General features: G+C 41.3%; 1 protein-coding gene and 1 long non-coding RNA gene across 5 annotated transcripts in view; both read right to left on the bottom strand.

The window, feature by feature from the left end:
* IL1RAPL1 (interleukin 1 receptor accessory protein like 1) overlaps positions 1-15,798 on the bottom strand; it is a 1,168,446-nt gene that overhangs the window by 548,770 nt on the left and 603,878 nt on the right. For all 4 annotated transcript variants that reach the window (XM_075132044.1, XM_048863466.2, XM_048863455.2 and 1 more), the window contains one exon: positions 13,009-13,288. In XM_075132044.1, coding sequence (XP_074988145.1) covers positions 13,009-13,288 — 280 coding nt within the window. The remainder of the gene's footprint in view (positions 1-13,008; positions 13,289-15,798) is intronic.
* LOC142073152 (uncharacterized) lies at positions 6,204-8,259 on the bottom strand. Its single transcript, XR_012669833.1, has 2 exons — positions 7,330-8,259; positions 6,204-6,741 (listed from the first exon to the last, which is right to left on the bottom strand). It is a non-coding gene; the product is annotated as an uncharacterized LOC142073152 (long non-coding RNA).

Genomic DNA, 15,798 nt, shown 5'->3' with positions numbered 1-15,798 from the left:
TCTGCAACCATTAGGGCTAAACATTCCCTTCTATTTTAAAAACAAATTCTGAGATTCTACTAGATTTCTTATATAGGCACTGACACTAGGAACTGGGGATTTAAGAAAAACACAAAATATCTCAAGACTCACAAAAAATGAACAGAATTGGCAAAACTTGAGTGAAGTTTCCAACTTCCAATTATTTATTTTTTCTCCCCATCTTAGTGTCTGGCTCATCTCCTCAGCTATTGTTTGTTACTTTTTTTGTCACCTTCTGTTTCTCAGTGTTTTTGTTTTTTGATAATTTCTGATTGTCAAGATTTCATCTAACCTCTGTCTAAATGTCCCTTAAATAATATGTTTTTGATTTCTTTTCTTTGCTCCTTTCTCTTTGTTGGCATATTATCTCTGTGCGTTTGATTTATATGTGCTTAATTTTCTCTTGTTTGCCTCTCCCCAAACTGATCTTTAACATTTGTAATATCCTTCCCACTGGAATTTGCTTTGCCTGTTTGGTCTCAAAGCCTGAATCTGTAGACCTTCAGGGCACAGTTCCCCTCCTATCTCAGTAGCAGACTCAAAATATGAAGAGAATTGTCTTTTTGGCTAGAGCAGGAAGGAGGAGGCAAAGCAGGGGCCTTAAGCTACTGGGGTCTTCACAGGCTGTGGGAGTTCCCTCCCCCAACTCCCCTGTGTTGTGAACAGTGACGGTAGGACACAGACTATTCCCTCATTTCTCCCTACCCCTTTTGGAAATCACTGTTTGCAGTTGGGCTTTCTCTCATGGGGGAAGCGGGGAGAGAAGCAGGGCTCGGAGCAGCAGCAAGGACCTTCCTTATGGCAGCATCAAGGAAGCCCTTGATGCTGAAAGATAGGGCTGGCCTACAACAATGCTATTATATGTGGGTAGCCTGAATTAATTGTACCAGGTTTGGGTGAGTAATGGTATTGGAGTAGAGTTTGGTGGCTCAATTAATTACACTGGGGTTGGCCTGAATTGTCTTGGTGTGCAGGGGCTGGGTTAATTGCAGGGAAAACCAGTGGATGGTCTGAATTAATTTTCCTGGAGGCAACCTTTAGAAATACCTCCCTTCCCTCCCCAGAGCCCTTCACCATCATGCCTCCAGAGAAGCCGAGGCAGGGACATTCTCTTCAGCTTCCCCACCCTATGCCTCCCAGCAACCCGAGCAGAGACCTTTTCTCCAACTTTAATCTCATCTGTAAAAGTATGCTGCTCTCTCTCATGATTTCATTGGGAGTCACTCGCTATTTGGTGTTTTTCTGAAAGCTCTATTTCCTGGAATCAGATAATTCATGAGAATTTCAATTTTCCCTTCTTTTTTAAAAAGGGAAGTTTCTAACTCGCCTGTTCGTGAAGAAACTTTGAAAATGTGAACCTTAAATACTAAATACCATATGATAAATACAAAAGAAGTAAAAATGTATTATTGAAAAATATGTAAATATTAAGCAAATCTCATGAATTTTGGTGGATTTGACTTATGATCTTTGAACACTTGGAGTTGGCAAGTATATATAATGACTGATTTAATGACTTCATGCTATTTAGTTATGAAACAACTTTTCAAACATATTTTATCCTTAAAAATATAATCTGTCAATTATGGCACAACATACAACAAAATGCAGGTGTTCTACATTTTGGTTGATTGGCACATACTTTGATGGTTTATGTCACCTACTGGCAGGTTTGAAAGCTTGGAGGTATGCTTAACTTTAAACACAATCAGTTGGTCTGCTCATTTGTGTAAAATTAAGTAAGTGTTTTCAGGATTAAGGCCTAATCTGAAACAAGACATAAAAGTGAACATAAACAATTTGTAAGAGGATGGTAAAATCCATGAGTAAAATTATCTCTGAAAGTAATAGAAAATCAAAGTAATTTTTTTAAACCTGTGATAATCATCTTACTTTCTCTCTCTCTCTCTCTTTTTTTGTTTGTGTTTTTTTGCTTTCTGCGAGCACTCAGGAACTTGTCATAATTTTCATTTTCATCGCATTGTCTCTGAAATGTGCAGGTGACAACATTTATCTCTCCACGATGTAAATGTCCTGACAGCTAACTTGCAAGCATTTGCTTATCTCATCATAACTATTCACAAAAAGAAAAGAAGTACTTGTGGCACCTGAGAGACTAATAAATTTATCTGAGCATTAGCTTTCATGAGCTACAGCTCACTTCAGTAATTCCTAATCCCAGTTGATGTACAATTCCTGTTTTTTGTTTAATAATAACAAGAGTACCTAGCTGTTCTATAGCACTTTTGATCTGTAGTTCTCATAGCACTTTACAAAGGAGGTCAGTACCATATTCCCATTTTATAGATGGGGAAACTGAGGCACAGGGAGGGACATGACTTGCCCAAGGTCACCCAGCAGGCCAGCGGATGAGTTGGGAATTGAACTCAGGTATCCTGAATCCTAGTCCAGTGCCCAGTCCAGCATTTAGGCACAGGAAAATTTCACGAATCACCATAAAAGTGGATTTAGAAATGGAAAGGCATAAGCAGGATATTGCTATTCCAAATAGTCTCCATGTTTACAAAAAATGATCAAAATTGAAAATATATTTCATACCAAAATAGTTAGTATAGTTTACTGGTTTAATAATAGAAATATATGTACATGCATGTAATATCCTTTAAAAATCCTTGCCTAAATGAAATGACAGAAAATAAAAAGGTAAAGGTGAATTATTACCTTATGTTTTTATTAAAAATGACAAACTGCAGAAAAATTTTCAAACTTTAATTTTAAATGCATAAACTTGTATAGTTTGCTACTGCAGTCACATTGTTATTTTCTCATCTGCTTTGCAATATGTAAGCAGCGTGTTTTAAATCTCATAACTAACCATTACTGTGTCAGCCTCATATCAATTCTTGCATAAGGTGTTTATCCACCAATTGAATTTGCACATTCTGAAGGTCTCTGTTCAAAAGGTAGGTCTCAGACTGATCATTAAAGAGTGAATCTGGTTGCCCTTATTTTAAAAAGTCTACTGAAGACATCAATACTAAGTATCTGGATTTAATTTAATTAATTTTGTTTTCCATCTGATGTGGGGACATATGACAGGACAGCTTTGTTTTCCATTATTTTATATAACATATGATCCCTTCTCTGCAGATGGATTAATTGCAGTTTGCAGTAGATAGTGCTGGTTGAAAAAAAATGTCAATTAAATGTTACTCTGGTTGAAATGAGCCATTTCGCAACAACAACAACAAAGTTTTGCGGAAACATATTGGCTTAGATGAAAACTACATCAGGAAGGTTTCTCAGGTCCAGGATGGAATTTTTGGTCAAAATGGGAGAGAGCCTGGTCTTAGCAAGTGTGAAAAATCAATACACCCTCTATGATCCTGAACCTAGATCATCTCCTAGACCTCAGATGACTGCCCTATCCACAGGGCTACTGGAGGAGGAAAAGAAGGCAGGAGAAGGAAGGCGTCTTTCTCTTTTCTGTTTTTTAGTGAAAGATCCTGAAAAGTCTCATTTTTATCCTGTGTAGAAATAAAGTCAGCTACTGTAACTTACAGACGATTACACATTTTTTCTGAAGGTTCCAGTTCTACAAGATCAGCCATCACAAACAGACCATATTAGGAAACTGAGCTAACTTTTGTACAGAATACTTTCTGCCATGTCAGTGGAATTTTTTAATTATTGGAGCAAAGAAGAAATGTGACAATGAATACAAAGGAGGTAAAGCCTGCACGACTAAAAGAATATTTAAAATCTTAATATACTGGCAAGACATTGACATAATTTTCAGGATAATCTCTATTTTATTCCATAGATTCCCTTAAGAAAATATGATCTCAGTAGTAAAGTAATTAACAGTAAAAGAAAACTGGTATCTGATAAAGAACTCTTGCAAGAATTTCTTTCTTGGGTCCCTGACTATGGGAATCTGTCTCTTCAACTCCACTAAGGGTATGTCTACACTACGGAATAAGGTCGAATTTATAGAAGTCGGTTTTTTAGAAATCTGTTTTATATAATCGAGTGTGTGTGTCCCCACACAAAATGCTCTAAGTGCATTAACTCGGCGGAGCGCTTCCACAGTACCGAGGCTAGAGTCGACTTCCGGAGCGTTGCACTGTGGGTAGCTATCCCACAGTTCCCGCAGTCTCCGCTGCCTATTGGAATTCTGGGTTGAGATCCCAATGCCTGATGGGGCTAAAACATTGTCACGGGTGGTTCTGGGTACATATCGTCAGGCCCCCGTTCCCTCCCTCTCTCCGTGAAAGCAAGGGCAGACAATCATTTCGCGCCTTTTTTCCTGAGTTACCTGTGCAGACGCCATACCACTGCAAGCATGGAGCCCGCTCAGGTAACCGTCACCCTATGTCTCCTGGGTGCTGGCAGACGCGGTATGGCATTGCTACACAGTAGCAGCAACCCCTTGCCTTGTGGCAGCAGACGGTACAGTACGACTGGTAGCTGTCATCATGTCCGAGGTGCTCCTGGCCACGTCGGCTGGGAGCGCCTGGGCAGACATGGGTGCAGGGACTAAATTTGGAGTGACTTGACCAGGTCATTCTCTTTAGTCCTGCAGTCAGTCCTATTGAACCGTCTTATGGTGAGCGGGCAGGCGATACGGACTGCTAGCAGTCGTACTGTACAATCTTCTGCCGAGCAGCCATGAGATGTGGATGGCATGCAGTCCTTCTGCACCGTCTGCTGCCAGCCAAAGATGTAAAAGATAGATGGAGTGGATCAAAACAAGAAATAGACCAGATTTGTTTTGTACTCATTTGCTTCCCCCCCTCCCCTGTCTAGGGGACTCATTCTTCTAGATCACACTGCAGTCACTCACAGAGAAGGTGCAGCAAGGTAAATCTAGCCATGTATCAATCAGAGGCCAGGCTAACCTTCTTGTTCCAATAAGGACAATAACTTAGGTGCACCATTTCTTATTGGAACCCTCCGTGAAGTCCTGCCTGAAATACTCCTTGATGTAAAGCCACCCCCTTTGTTGATTTTAGTTCCCTGAAGCCAACCCTGTAAGCGCCCCTCCCGGCATCAGAGCAACGGCAAACAATCGGGCATCTGAGAGTGCTGTCCAGAGCAGTCACAATGGAGCACTCTGATGGGGCTAAAACATTGTCGCGGGTGGTTCTGGGTACATATCGTCAGGCCCCCGTTCCCTCCCTCCCTCCGTGAAAGCAAGGGCAGACAATCATTTCGCGCCTTTTTTCCTGAGTTACCTGTGCAGACGCCATACCACGGCAAGCATGGAGCCCGCTCAGGTAACCGTCACCCTATGTCTCCTGGGTGCTCGCAGATGCGGTACGGCTTGCAACCCATTGCCTTCTGGCAGCAGACGGTGCAATACGACTGGTAGTCGTCCTCGTCGTGTCCGAGGTGCTCCTGGCCACGTCGGCTGGGAGCTCCTGGGCAGACATGGGCGCAGGGACTAAATTTGGAGTGACTTGACCAGGTCATTCTCTTTAGTCCTGCAGTCAGTCCTATTGAACCGTCTTATGGTGAGCGGGCAGGCGATACGGACTGCTAGCAGTCGTACTGTACCATCTTCTGCCGAGCAGCCAGGAGATGTGGATGACATGCAGTCCTTCTGCACCGTCTGCTGCCAGCCAAAGATGTAAAAGATAGCTGGAGTAGTCAGTAGTCAGGAGCTGTTCAACTACAGGCTGAGCAAGTGCAGAATGGTGGTAGAATGTGCATTTGGACGTTTAAAGGCGCGCTGGCGCAGTTTACTGACTCGCTTAGACCTCAGCGAAACCAATATTCCCACTGTTATTACTGCTTGCTGTGTGCTCCACAATATCTGTGAGAGTAAGGGGGAGACGTTTATGGCGGGGTGGGAGGTTGAGGCAAATCGCCTGGCTGCTGGTTACGCGCAGCCAGACACCAGGGCGGTTAGAAGAGCACAGGAGGGCGCGGTACGCATCAGAGAAGCTTTGAAAACCAGTTTCATGACTGGCCAGGCTACGGTGTGAAAGTTCTGTTTGTTTCTCCTTGATGAAACCCCCCGCCCCTTGGTTCACTCTACTTCCCTGTAAGCTAACCACCCGCCCCTCCTCCCTTCAATCACCGCTTGCAGAGGCAATAAAGTCATTGTTGCTTCACATTCATGCATTCTTTATTCATTCATCACACAAATAGGGGGATGACTACCAAGGTAGCCCAGGAGGGGTGGTGGAGGAGGGAAGGAAAATGCCACACAGCACTTTAAAAGTTTACAACTTTAAAATTTATTGAATGACAGCCTTCTTTTTTTTGGGCAATCCTCTGTGGTGGAGTGGCTGGTTGGCCGGAGGCCCCCTCACCGCGTTCTTGGGCGTCTGGGTGTGGAGGCTATGGAACTTGGGGAGGAGGGCGGTTGGTTACAGAGGGGCAGCAGTGGCAGTCTGTGCTCCAGCTGCCTTTGCTGCAGCTCAACCATACACTGGAGCATACTGGTTTGGTCCTGCAGCAGCCTCAGCATTGAATCCTTCCTCCTCTCATCACGCTGCCGCCACATTTGAGCTTCAGCCCTGTCTTCAGCCCGCCACTTACTCTCTTCAGCCCGCCACCTCTCCTCCCGGTCATTTTGTGCTTTCCTGCACTCTGACATTATTTGCCTCCAAGCATTCGTCTGTGCTCTGTCAGTGTGGGAGGACAGCATGAGCTCGGAGAACATTTCATCGCGAGTGCGTTTTTTTTTCTTTCTAAGCTTCACTAGCCTCTGGGAAGGAGAAGATCCTGTGATCACTGAAACACATGCAGCTGGTGGAGAAAAAAAAAGGGACAGCGGTATTTAAAAAGACACATTTTATAAAACAGTGGCTGCACTCTTTCAGGGTAAACCTTGCTGTTAACATTACATACATAGCACATGTGCTTTCTTTACAAGGTCGCATTTTGCCTCCTCCCACCGCGTGACTACCCCCTCAACCTTCTCCCCTCCCTGTGGCTAACAGCGGGGAACATTTCTGTTTAGCCACAGGCAAACAGCCCAGCAGGAATGGGCTCCTCTGAGTGTCCCCTGAAGAAAAGCACTCTATTTCAACCAAGTGACCATGAATTATATCTCACTCTCCTGAGGATAACACAGAGAGATAAAGAACGGATGTTGTTTGAATGCCAGCAAACATACACTGCAATGCTTTGTTCTACAATGATTCCCGAGTACGTGTTACTGGCCTGGAGTGGTAAAGTGTCCTACCATGAAGGACGCAATAAGGCTGCCCTCCCCAGAAACCTTTTGCAAAGGCTTTAGGACTACATCTAGGAGAACCGCAAATGCCAGGGCAAAGTAATCCTTTCACATGCTTGCTTTTAAACCATGTATAGTATTTTAAAAGGTACACTCACCAGAGGTCCCTTCTCCGCCTGCTGGGTCCAGGAGGCAGCCTTGGGTGGGTTCGGGGGGTACTGGCTCCAGGTCTAGGGTGAGAAACAGTTCCTGGCTGTCGGGAAAACCGGTTTCTCCGCTTGCTTGCTGTGAGCTATCTGCAACCTCCTCCTCCTCCTCCTAATCTTCTTCGTCCCCAAAACCTGCTTCCGTATTGCCTCCATCTCCATTGAAGGAGTCAAACAACACGGCTGGGGTAGTGGTGGCTGAACCCCCTAAAATGGCATGCAGCTCATCATAGAAGCGGCATGTTTGGGGCTCTGACCCAGAGCGGCTGTTCGCCTCTCTGGTTTTCTGGTAGGCTTGCCTCAGCTCCTTCAGTTTCACGCGGCACTGCTTTGGGTCCCTGTTATGGCCTCTGTCCTTCATGCCCTGGGAGATTTTCACAAAGGTTTTGGCATTTCGAAAACTGGAACGGAGTTCTGATAGCACGGATTCCTCTCCCCAAACAGCGATCAGATCCCGTACCTCCCGTTCGGTCCATGCTGGAGCTCTTTTGCGATTCTGGGACTCCATCATGGTCACCTTTGCTGATGAGCTCTGCATGGTCACCTGCAGCTTGCCACGCTGGCCAAACAGGAAATGAGATTCAAAAGTTCGCGGTTCTTTTCCTGTCTACCTGGCCAGTGCATCTGAGTTGAGAGTGTTGTCCAGAGCGGTCATAATGGAGCACTCTGGGATAGCTCCCGGAGGCCAATACCATCGAATTGTGTCCACAGTACCCCAAATTCGAGCCGGCAACGTCGATTTAAGCGCTAATCCACTTGTCAGGGGTGGAGTAAGGAAATCGATTTTAAGAGCCCTTTAAGTCGAAATAAAGGGCTTCATTGTGTGGACGGGTGCAGGTTTACATCGATTTAACGCTGCTAAATTTGACCTAAAGTCCTAGTGTAGACCAGGGCTAAAACTGGCTCTACTAGTGGCTTTTGCCTGGTCACTTCACTGTCACTTTCAACTCAACTCTCTTCTCCTCCAATATCATATCCATTCCCAAATCCTGCATAATAATTACTACTGAAAATGTTACTTTCTTCTCCACCCCATCCCTATAATTCACTTATTCTTTGGTGATCTTTCACTTCTACCTGCTTCTCAGCTTCCTCTTCTCCAGTTTATTAAGATATTACTTCTAAAATTATCTTCTCCCACAACAAAGAACTTATCACTCCCTTATCAAATCTCTTCTGTGATTTTCCTTTTCCACACAAAATTTCCATTCTCAAACATCTGCACAACTCAAATCCTGCTTCTATCTCAGTTCTTATTTCCTTCTATTTTCCCTCACTTCTTTCTATCCATCCATGCCATCATCCTAACTGCTCTTTTTGTATCTTTGTTTACAGTGTGCCAAACTGCAGGCTCTTTGAGGAAGTCTTTTAATTTGTTTGTATAGTACCCATCACTAGGAGACCTGACCCTAAATAGGGCCTCTGGACTTGACTGCAATATGCCATAACAACATTAAACTTAAATAATGTAAGCATCTGAACTTGCTCTCTGAGTTAGGTGCCCAATTTGCATGTACGTATCAGGCTCTTATTTTTCAAAATTTAGCTTCTAATGTTTTGGTAGAAAGGGTGGATTTTTAGAGAAATGCCTGACAATATTACATTCAAAATCAGGAAGAGCCAGTCAATAAGGTAGGCTCCCTGGCATCGACTTTATAAGTATAGGCTGATTTTCAGTTAGAGACATATTATATAGAACTGCACGGGGAACTAAAAGATTACCTTCTGAAGAAACAAACATTAAGAAATCTCAGTTGTTAATACTAACTGCTACAAAAGAGAAACAAATAAAAATTATATCATAACTGACATTTGTGTAGGATACTTTAAACAGAATTAAGATAAACAAGATCAGAAAATAAAAACCAATGTAAAAGTAATAAATGTTGAAAATCATTTAGGTGAAATAAATATTTATAATTATGTATGTTTCTAATTATCTGGGGAAAAATCCTTCTCAGAGTCAAGTGGAGATATTTAGAAATCAGTACTAATATTAAAAGAATGCCAGGTATTGTGGAGTGGTAAATCTCACTTGTAAAAGCTTTTACGTTAATTCTGATGATTTAGAAATGGTGTCTGAACAGTTTATGAAAAAATGAAGCCTATTTCTTTTAGACTCAACTTTACTCCCACCCCAAAAGCAGGGGTGTCTTTGCCCTCCCTGTATTTCATTCAATATTTCTGACAATGGAAATTACAACACCTATTTTTATTATATATATATATATATATATATATATATATATATATATATATACACACACACACACACACACAGAGTGATTGTCAGGAACCAGTGCACAGAGGGATTGCTATCCAACAAGTCTTTACAGAGGGAGTGGACTAAGACATTACAGGATTTGAACTGCACCCTCAATGATAATTTAAAAGAATGCTTCCCTGAAAGTGATGTGGTGGTGGGGTTTGGTTTGGTTTAGTATATAATGGTTGTTGTTTTGGCTTAAAATTACAGGGTTTTTTTGGATAAATGAATTGTACATGACAATAATATTTTAAATTTCATATGTATATCCTTAAATTTACAACAATATATGAAGATACATCACAAGCATAATTGAGCTCTTTGCAGTAATTTCAAATGTATACTAGGACTGTAATTACTTAAGTTAGTTAACTTTGAATAGCATTCATTGGCTATGTCATTCATGACAGCCTCTTCCAAAAGTTAATGGTAAGTCAGAGAAGAGGAATGCTGATCATCTTTAAAATGAATAAGAAGATTCAAATCCAACTACTAGATAAATCTGATGTTATATAAACTGATGATGGGTATGTCTACACTGCAATAAAAGACTCACGGCATAGCCACAGCTGGCCTGGGTCAGCTGACTCAGGCTTGCAGGGCTCAGGCTGCAAGGCTACAGAACTACAGTATAGACCTTTGGGCTTGGAGAGCCCATGAGGGGTGAGAGTGGAGTGGGTCTCAGAGTTCAGGCTCCAGCTTGATCCTAAAGTCTACGCTGACACCCAAATCCTGCATCTTGGCAGGCGGGTAGACTAGATGACCTCTGTGGTTCCTTCTAACCCTATGATAATGACCAGGGCAGCATTTTTGGAATAATTTTTTTGAGCTTCAGGGTCAGCAGTACCTGGGATCATGTAGGGACTCTACTGGAAGGGTTTGACACTGTGAAATATACATTGGCAGGGGTAAGCAGTTATATTAAACTTGTGAAAGTGAAAGATGGATCAAGGAGGCCTTGGCGTAGCCAGTAGCCTACGGGAGGGTGGCAAGCCCATGCTCTGCCCAGAGGACACTTTGAGGGCATACATGGCAATAAGACGGGGGAGAGATGGGCCACCCTTTATTCAGTGTGACAGGAGTCCCCTCACAACATACCAGTTTGTTATGGTGTTGAGACAGGGACTGACGAGGCCGAGGTTTCCAGCTCATGAATTTGGCTCCCATTCATTCAGGTTTGGGGAGACAACAGCAGTGACACAGCTAGGTACGGAAGCTGGGCAATTCAGACAATTGGCTGTTGGCATTTGAAAGCATATAGAATGTATATGAGACCTCAGTGGAGAGTCAGCATCAATTTTTTGTTGTGTTCTTATTCCAGATGTGGGGAAAAGGGCCACGCAGATGATGGTGTGGATCTCTGGGCACAGTATTATTCACTGGGTGCATAAGTGGGCATTCAGGTTGCCTGAGGATTCACTGCTGGGGCTTAGTGATGAAGCAATCCCGAGCTGGCATAGAACAAGGGGCATGTTACAGAACCAGCTGGTGCCACTTGTATACACCGTGGGGGCTCATCAGTAGGCACCATATCAAATAGTGGTGCACCTTGGAGAAAATGATTTATGAATTTGTAAAGGGGTAGTCTTAATGCTCAGAGTTAAGAGGGACTTGAGGCAGATCCTGGAACTTTTTCCAGGAGTAAAAACTGTGTGGTGAAACATCCTTCAATGCAGGGTGTGTCAGGGAGCTGTGAAGGAGGTATATGAATAGGGACATGACCAAATTCATGGAGATCATAAGGGAGGTTGGTAATCTTGCATTCTGACATAGCATATGAGGCAACAGAATTATTCAGGGGGAATGAGGTTCACCTGTCAGACTTTGGCACAGACACATTTTTGTCTGATATTAAAGAGGGCAGTGAGAGATGTCTGGGAACCCAGCTGGGGATGTGCGGGAGGCAGCCAAGCTAGTTGCTGGTGCCTCCTTGTGGTGGATGTCCAGTGCAGGTACTCTGAAGGGAGGGGACACAGAGATCACATGGATGGTTTGGTAAAGACTTTAAAGAAGGTGTTTGTTAAAGGAGTGGAATAGGGAGAGGTTCAGGGCACCTATGACTGGCAAGGCAGGAAGCCAAACACCCCCTCCTCTATAGCCCACCTTGATCCTCATTTGGGCTGGCTGGGGACCAGGATAGAAGTCGGGGGGGCTGACGGAAGTCCCCAGGTAGATATTGAAATGATTATGGAGCTACCTGAACTGTACTCTTTAATCTGCTGGGTACTTCCGGACATCTAATAATAAAGTTGTGCCCTCATTAAGCCATAACCATTGTCTCCTGTCCTCCTCCTGATATAGTCAGACAACAAGGAGAATAATGTAAATGGGTATCATAGTAACAAGTTGTTGCAAGAAGAGGATGCAGAGTTTGAAAAGAGAATACTGAGTACTGATTGCTATCACAGAAATAATCTAAATTGTAATTCAAGAACAAACTCTTACAAGTAGCTACACAGCATAACAACAATGTATAAAGTTCTTGTCTGTCTACACAAAAGACTTTTTTCTTAGCAGCTGTACGTTGATGAGTCACTGTGCAATAATAATGAACAAAAAGTTCATCATCTTGAGAGACAAACTTGATCCTGTAACTGAAAAGGTAAGTTTTTTTTATAAAAAAATCTGAGAATTCTTTAGAAATATATTCATTCAACAATAGTGCAATCTGGCAAACACAATAGATAACAGCATGATGGAATATCCACTGTAAGCCTTTATTTTCTACAGCTTTCAACTCCCTCAAGGTTGCAATGCAGAATACAGGTCACAGCACATGAACATACTTTTGTATACAAGATACAATCTGTTTACTTTTTTCAGATGTATAAGGCTGCTACAAAATAATGGGTGGTATGCATCATTACTCTGTAGGTCTAGCAGTCTTCTCAATGCTACTAATGGGATAGAGATCAAAGAAGATAGCCACAGGGACAGCAAGCCCTCTCCTCCACTTCCAGCCCAGTCTGGTGACCTCCCAATCTTGCCTCCAGGAAGCATTAACTTGGTGGAAGGTATCTATAGCCTGCACATGTGAAGCACATTAATTGAATATAGCAAAAGGTATTGCAAAATGTTGATGATGCTGTGCATGTTTCTTATGGCTGGCAGCATTTACTGAAGGGCAAAGGTGAGGGCTCGGATAGAAAGTGGGAGAGGATTGATGCTGCGAGCATAGGAGAGGGGAGTGAGACGAAGAAAGAAAAACCTAAGTTACTCATGAAACATTCACCATCAGGGGAAAAAAGACCAAAATCACTGAAAACAGTATGTGCTGTGGATGGTAGCATAAAGTTTCACTATTAAGAGCAATAATTCTATTGTATTTCACTGTATTCAAGCATAATAAATTAAAATAAAAGTACCTTATAACACATGCGTAAAGACCACTGTCTTGCACCACTGTTGGCCGAAACCAAATAGAATCCTCTTCTTTACTCATTCTAGTTCCGTCAAAAGCTATAGGTTCCTCAAAATCTCCAGGTCCAGAGCTTTTGTACCACATCAAACTAAGGCCAGCACTTTGTGCTAGAGAGTAATTCGCTCTGATATAGCCATAAAATAATGCACATTTTATACGAACAGGCTCTCCCACTAGAACTTGATACTTCTTGTAATCCACCGACCAGTCAGTGCATCCATCAGCTAAAAGAAAAGAAAAAGAGAAATATATGTGTGTATATATAAATATATACGTATATATAAACAGAGGCTTCAGCCAACTGAATACAGTAGCAGCCTAATATCAGAGCTGCAGTTTAGAGTTACACAGCTGGCATAAAAACCACTCTATCTTACACCATTCCCATTGAACATCTAGCAGCACTATTAATTTTTAAGTACCATGCAAAATTTGCCTATTTTTTTTTCTTTTTTGCTATTAACACCATTTTTCTGTGGTGAAAAAGAGTTATCAGATGAATTGTGCAGAAAAGAGATATCAAATGAATCTACGGTAAATCTTGATAATTCCTATGATATATATGCAGTTATTCTTTTCCTCTATTGTGTAATTTTAAAGTGAATTATTATAAAATATTGGAATTAAATTAGTGTAACATGGTGGCTATCTGCCACAGAAGGTGTCATAATCAGTGAATTGCATTAATCAAATCCCGTCCAGGTAACAATATAAATGAAAGAAGGCAATTATTGAGTTTCAGATTATGTTAGGACAAGGACCAGTGGTCTGAAGCTAAGAAAGGAAAAGTTTAAGTTAGATCTTAGGGGGGGGGGGGGGAGGTTCTTAATAGTATTGGTGTTTGTGCAGCAGGACAGAGTATTAGGAAAAATGATTCAAGGCATCCTCTCTTGATAAATGAAGGAACAGGTTAGATAAGATGTTACGAGGAATGCCTGAGCTTTCAGTGCTACAAAATGCTGGGGATGAGATAATATGATGTAAGTGTTTGGTATTTTACTGTTCCTGCTACCAGTAATTCTGTACTTCAGTTTTCCTAAGATGCTAAGCACAGACAAAACTCTCAGTCAAGGTTAATTCTATCCAATCATAACTGCAACATAGATGAACTAAGTAACTTCAGGACAGGATCTATCAATTAGATTTGCTCAAAAAAGAAGGGTTTTTGGTTTGTTTTTAACTTCATGGAAAATGTTGACTTTCTACCACAAAAACCCGCTCAAACATTAAAAAATGGTATTACAATAAAAAAAAATCAAGAACTTTTAAGGTGAGCAGACACTTGCAAATAAATGTTTACGCAAAAACCCAATTTTTGTCACAAAAAACGTCGTTAGAAAATTTACAACCAGCCTTACTATCTATTGCTATGTATTGTACAATGCCAGATTTTGGTGGTTTTTTTTTTAATTTGGGAGAAAAGCCTTTTAAAAAAATCATTTTTAAGAGTCCACAAATAAGTAATATAATATAAATATTTGTTATAAATGTATAGGAGTATATATTCTATATAGTCAAATGTTATGATGACATGAACATATAAAGTATGACATAGTAGTATAACTGCCACTCAACATTGTCAATATAGTACAGGACAATATTAGAATCAGGGTGTGTAAGGAATGGCCACCCATATAGTGAAATATTCCATATTGTTCATGGATTGATTAGTTTCCTTATTTAATTTTGGGGGAGGCCAGAGGGTGTTCCATTTTCAAATAACCCAAAGTGTCTGTCCCTTCCCCCCACCCAAAAAAAAAAAAATCACCCCTGCGAGAGGCCTAGATCAGGCAAGATTCAGTATTGCAGAATAGATGAGCTTGCGATACATAAATGTATTTTTTTTAAAGTCCCATATCTTGGAAATCTGCAGGGCTAGGAATGGGAACTTTATACAATTTAGAAGGGACATATGCCCAGTTTTCCAGTGTTCAAATCTACTGATTTTAGAATGAATTTCCATTTCTGATTGTTCCAGCCTTTACGTTACTGAGCACCTTAAATCTGTCAGCTTGGAAACCCAGAAATAATCAGTAAATTAAAATGCATCTTTAAGAAATGTTAACTCCATTATACAAGTTATTAGGTAACAGCTTCTTCATGTTAGCTCATTATCAGCTTGTAATTTTGACCTTTACTATTTAATTTAGTTTGTATGCTTTTGGTTTATAATGCCACTTTATTAGCCTAGGTTTCTCTCTCAGGACCTTCAATTTTAATGCTGCCAGCTCCCTTGAACATGATGCATCCATGGAAACATACTATGAAAGAATACTGATTCCACTCCATATTTCTGTTTGTGTTGAATGGAGGATCAGCTATGCAGAGCACTTAACCTTGATTTATTTCAGTTTAGAATTCCCCATGGAAAAAATACCAAGACAATTCATGTATTTATGTCACTTGCAATCTAGTTTAGTGAGCTTAGACAAATGTGTTGGAAGACATAATACACTCATGTGCAAAAAGAAGAGAGAGAGTTAACTATTACGTGAATGAATGCTTTTAAAATTCAGGAGATGTATTAAATGAGTATGAAAAATAAATTGGCTGTACAAATATTCTACTTGGAATGAAGCTCAGTGAAACTATTACTACATATACAGAAATAATGATATTTCTATGACAACAAACACAATACCTGAAAAAGCTTAAATGCAGACAGTTTCTGTATTTTGCTCTATTGCTGTTTGCTGTAAAGCACAAATATTATTTAAGTACTTATTACTTACAC

The sequence above is a fragment of the Caretta caretta genome, chromosome 1, assembly GCF_965140235.1.
Source record: "Caretta caretta isolate rCarCar2 chromosome 1, rCarCar1.hap1, whole genome shotgun sequence".
NCBI lineage: Eukaryota > Metazoa > Chordata > Testudines > Cheloniidae > Caretta > Caretta caretta.
The sequence above is the reverse complement of the archived record's forward strand: the minus strand, read 5'-3'. Positions and strand labels throughout refer to the sequence as shown.